This window comes from Elephantulus edwardii, unplaced genomic scaffold (genome assembly GCF_000299155.1).
Source record: "Elephantulus edwardii isolate Elephantulus edwardi_28Jun2011 unplaced genomic scaffold, EleEdw1.0 scaffold00078, whole genome shotgun sequence".
NCBI classification, from domain to species: Eukaryota; Metazoa; Chordata; class Mammalia; order Macroscelidea; family Macroscelididae; genus Elephantulus; species Elephantulus edwardii.
In genome coordinates, this window is record NW_006399828.1 from 14,160,524 (window position 1) to 14,165,312 (window position 4,789).

The window sequence follows — 4,789 nt, forward strand, 5'->3', positions numbered from 1 at the left end:
AACAACAACAACAACAACAACATCACTAATAGCAAAATCTTGCTGAAGATTATCCAGAAACAATTGGAACAGTACATTGACAGAGAACTACCAGGAATAAAACCTGGGTTTAGAAGAGGTCATGGCACTAGAGACATTATTCCCAAGTCAGATGGAGCATGGCAGAAAGAGCACCAGAAGACTGTCTAGCTGTGTTTCATTGATTATGCAAAGGCATTTGACTGTGTGGATCATAACAAACTGTGGCTGACTCTGAGAAGAATGGGAATCCCAGAACACTTGATTGTGCTTATGCGAAACGGATACTTGAACCAGGAAGTAGTCCTCAAGACAGAGCAAGGAAACACTCCCTGGTTCAAAATCAGGAATGGCATGGGTCAGGATACATCCTGTCCCCATACCTTTTCAATCCATATGCAGAACAGACCATTCGGGAAGCAGGGCTTTATGAGGAGAAATTTGGCATCAGGACAAACTAGAAATGTTGTTTTCACTCTCTGTAGGACGGACCTGTCTATTCTCCTGGTGGTCCATAGTATGTTCAATACCGTTCTCAAGCACCAAAACTCAAAGGCATCAACTCTTCTATCATCCTTAGTTACTGTCCAACTCTCTAATGAATAGCAAGTAACTGTGAAGACCATGGCCTGGATCAGGCACACCTTAGTCTCTAGGCTGACATCACTGCACTTTAGTACTTTGGAAAGGTTTCTGACAACTGATATCCCTAGCATAACTAATCTTTCCATTTCCTGACTGCCAGTGCCAAGACTGTTGACTGAGGAGTCAAGCAAGCTAAAATTGTTAATAATCTCAATCTCTTCTCTATCATGCAGTTGCCAATTGGCCCAATGTTGAGAATCTCTGTTTTCTTAATGCTAAGCTTCAATCCATTTTGAAGACTACAGTTCTTCACCTTCTGCTGCAAACGCTTAAGGTCTTCCTCAGTTTCAACAAGGAAGGTTGTGTCATCTGCATAATTAAGTTGTTGATGAGTCTTCCTCTAATCTTGATGTCACATTCCTCTTCCTGAATAATCTGTTCCATGTACAGACTGAAAAGATATGGAGACAGGATGCATCTCTGACACACTCCTTTCCTGATTTTGAACCACACAGTGTTTCTTTGCTCTCTTCTGACTACTTCCTGGTCCAAATATAGGTTTTACATGAACACAATCAAGTGCATAGTCAATGAAACACACACATAGACATTCCTCTGGAACGTTCTGCTTTAAGCCAAGATCCAACCTCTTCTAAACAAGACTTGTATTTCTAGTAGTTCTCTGTCAACATACTGTTCCAGTCATTTTTTTTTTTATAATTTTCAGCAGCATTTTGCTTGGATCTTCTATCAGAGATGTTGTTGTTGTTGTTGCTGTTGTTGTTGTTGTTGTTATGTGCTGTCGAGTTTCTTGCGACTCATAGCGACCCTATGTACAACAGCCCTAAACTCTGCTCTGTCCTGTGCCAATAGCACTGTCTCCAATACACCCATCCCAATTACCCCTGTCACTGAATCAATCTACCTCATAGAGGGTCTATTATTCAATAATTTCTATACTTTGTCGAGTCCCTTTTTTTGGAATAGAAAAAAATATGGATCTCTTCTGGTCAGTTGGTCAAGAAGTTGTCCTCCAGATTTCTTGGCACAACCTAGTAAGCACGTCCAGGGTAGTCTCTATTGAGATATGCACAGCCTGTGAAAACCCACTGAAAGGTCCGCTATGGGTTGGTTCAGCCTCAATGCACAACATGCTCTTCTATCACCAGTATCAAGGTACATTTTACACTTTAAAGGCAGCAGATGGCACATTACATTGCTGTTTGTGTTCTTTAGAAGATTTATTCACCATCATATTTCCAATACCTAGAAGCAGGCCTGAACGTTGTTGTTATGTGCCATTGAGTCACTTGTGACTCATTGCGACCCTATCTATGTACAACAGCACTAAACCCTGCTCTGTCCTGTGCCAATCTCACTGTCTCTGACACAGCCACTCCATTACCCCAGTCACTGAATCAATCCACCTCATAGAGGGTCTTAACTTCCGGCACTGGCCCTCCATCCTCCCACGCATGACATCGCTCTCCAAGGACTGGTCCCTCCTTGCAACATGTCCAAAGTATGTCAGACAAAAATCTCAGAATCCTTGCCTCCAAAGAGCAGTCCGGTTTAACCCTCTCCAGGATGAACCAGTTTGTTTTCTTAGTAGTCCATGGTACATTCGCTACTCTTCTCAAACACCACAGCTCAAAGGTATCAATGCTATATTTCAATAGTACAATAAGCAATATGTTGTTGTTATGTGCTGTAGAGTTAGAACTGATCCTCCAACAGGTTTTCAGATGCTGTCAGCACCATGACAGATGGAAAAGAGATTAAGTTTATTAACAATTATAGCTTGCTTGGCTCCACAATCAACACTCTTAGCACCAGCAGTCAGGAAATTGAAAGACAAATTACATTGGGAAAATGTGCTGTCAGGGACCTCTCCAGAGTACGGAAATGCAACGATGTCAGTCTAGAGAGCAAGGTGCAGTCTAGAGACCAGGTCATGGTCTTTGCAATTACTTGTTATGCATCAGTGAGCTGGACAATAACCAAGGATGACAGAAGAATGATGCCTTCAAATTGTGGTGCTGGAGAAGAATCTTGAAAATACTATGGACTGCCAAGAAAACAAATAGATCTGTCTTGAAGAAGGTGAAACAAAGTTTCTCCTTGAAGGCTAGGATTTTGAAGCTCCGTGTCACATACTTTCGGCAAATGGCCAGCAGGGACCAGTCCTTGGAGAAAGTCATCATGCTCGGAAAGGTGGAGGGGCAGCACAGGAGAGGAAGGCCCCAGATGAGATGGATTGATACAGAAACTATGGCAAAGGGAGTTGGTGAGGGAATTAGAGAGACTGGTACAGGGCAGGGCAAGGTTCAGTGCATAGGGTCAGGTCGTTATGGTTTGCAGAAGACTCAACGGCACATAACAACAAATCTCTTAGGAAGAGAATGCTCATCTTTCTTCCCACAGAGCAGCTAGTGAGTTGGCAGTGCAACTCCTTACCCCTAGGCCACAAGAGTTCCCTAATTCTTACTCAAAGTACAAGCTTAAATATTAAGTATAACACAGGAAAAAATTATCAGATGGAAAATAATGTTGCTTCCCCAAAAGAGTTTGGGAACAAGAAGGGCAGCAAAGAGTAAAAAGTATGTTTTTTTATATTTAGGATGGAAGGCAGGTAGCATAATTTGAGCGAAATTACGGGGAACGCCTCTTGTCTAGGCAACTCTATCTCTGTCACTGTGGTCAAGTTGGAATGGACTCACTACTGACCCTCTAGATTTTCAAGGCCATCAGGAGCAGAAGGGGACACTGCCTACCTTTCTCCCACACAGAAGCTCAAGAAAGCACACTTCACTGAAAGCTAAGAAATGTATAGGAAGAAGATGAGCCAGCAAAGTGGCCTGTCAGCCCCACACAGCCAGCGCGTGGGAAACCTTGCACAGCAGGCACTATTCAAGACAGAGTATTTTGAGTAACTAGAATCTCAGGTTCCAGGAAGATTTAGCTTTAGGCACTCCATCCTGGAGAAGACAGACACACCCTTCCTCGCCTGTTTTCAAGCTGGTCTGATGAACATGGCCTGAGGGAGGCCCCTAAGGTACTACCAGAGAAGAAGGCATTAAGAATAAAGACGGGTGCCTAAGTGGCTCAGGAGCGCTCAAGTTAAATAAGCTTCGTTTAGGTTTGCGTGTTAGGCTTTTGTGTGTGTGTGTTCTGAGTCCTAAGTACACAGTGGGTTATGAGAGATCTGGTCCCTGCCCTCGTGGCATGGTTTTCAAACTACTAAGTACACAGTGGGTTATGAGAGATCTGGTCCCTGCCCTCGTGGCATGGTTTTCAAACTACAGTGGAAAAGCAACTGCCAAGGGTTTAGGAAGAGGAGTTAGTCCTACATTTCCACATTTCCTCTCCCAGACTGTAGGCTCCTGGGGCCACCTCTTCCCCCAGACATGAAGTGGTGGCAGCCGCAGGAAGATGCTTCATGCCCAGCTAGGGCCTCCTCCCGTGACCCTCCGCCCAGGACTGTTCTCTTGGTTCTTACCGAATCCTTTAATGAGCTCGGTGAAGACTCCGGGGTCGCTCTCCATGAGGCACCACTCCCCGGCATTGCTCGTCATGGCCCTGGCCCCACGCTGCCAGCTCCACTACTCGCTCTCAGCGGCCCCCAGACACCAGCTGCTGCCGGTCACAGATCTCTGTAAACCCGCCGCGGAGCTCGTCAACCACACGTCACCCCGCCTACTTCCCGACAGCCTCTGGGCGCCGTCACCTGCAGCGCGACAGAGCGCGGGAGGACGCTCTAGCCACCCAAGAGACATCGAACCCCTTCCTAGGCCTTTCAGGATCCGTAGCGGATTTGGAAAGGGCTGGAGCCTAAGAAGGGCGGGGATTCAGAGAGGTAACATCCGGGATATTCACTAGTCCGGCGGGAGGGCGGGGCAAGAGAAGGGGGCGGGGTCCGGTGCTGGGACGCGAACCTGAAAGCGCTGGTGGCCGTGAAGCTGCTGATTGCTGTGGATTCCCCAGTACTGCGTAGAAGTTCTAGCAGGGCCGCTGCGGGCCTGAGGGTCTGCTGGGATCTCGGCCGCCAAGCACAGGTGAGGAAGCTGCAAAAGGTCCGCTGGGGGGATCCTTTGTACCATTCGAGCAGCCCTAAAGGCGCTACTCCAAGGCCCTCACGTTGCATCCCAGCAGCCATGGCCTTGCAAACACTACGCCAAACCATTTT

The 4,789-nt window shown here is 46.5% G+C and overlaps 1 protein-coding gene across 2 annotated transcripts in view; it reads right to left on the reverse strand.

The window, feature by feature from the left end:
• The window catches only part of UCHL5 (ubiquitin carboxyl-terminal hydrolase L5), a 48,781-nt gene extending 44,454 nt beyond the window's left edge, over nucleotides 1–4,327 (reverse strand). The window contains exon 1 of one of the 2 annotated variants that reach the window (XM_006889519.1): nucleotides 4,103–4,327. In XM_006889519.1, coding sequence (XP_006889581.1) covers nucleotides 4,103–4,178 — 76 coding nt within the window. In that variant the 5' untranslated portion in view covers nucleotides 4,179–4,327. The remainder of the gene's footprint in view (nucleotides 1–4,102) is intronic. The other variant, XM_006889518.1, reaches the window with a different exon arrangement.
• Nucleotides 4,328–4,789: the final 462 nt, after the last annotated feature.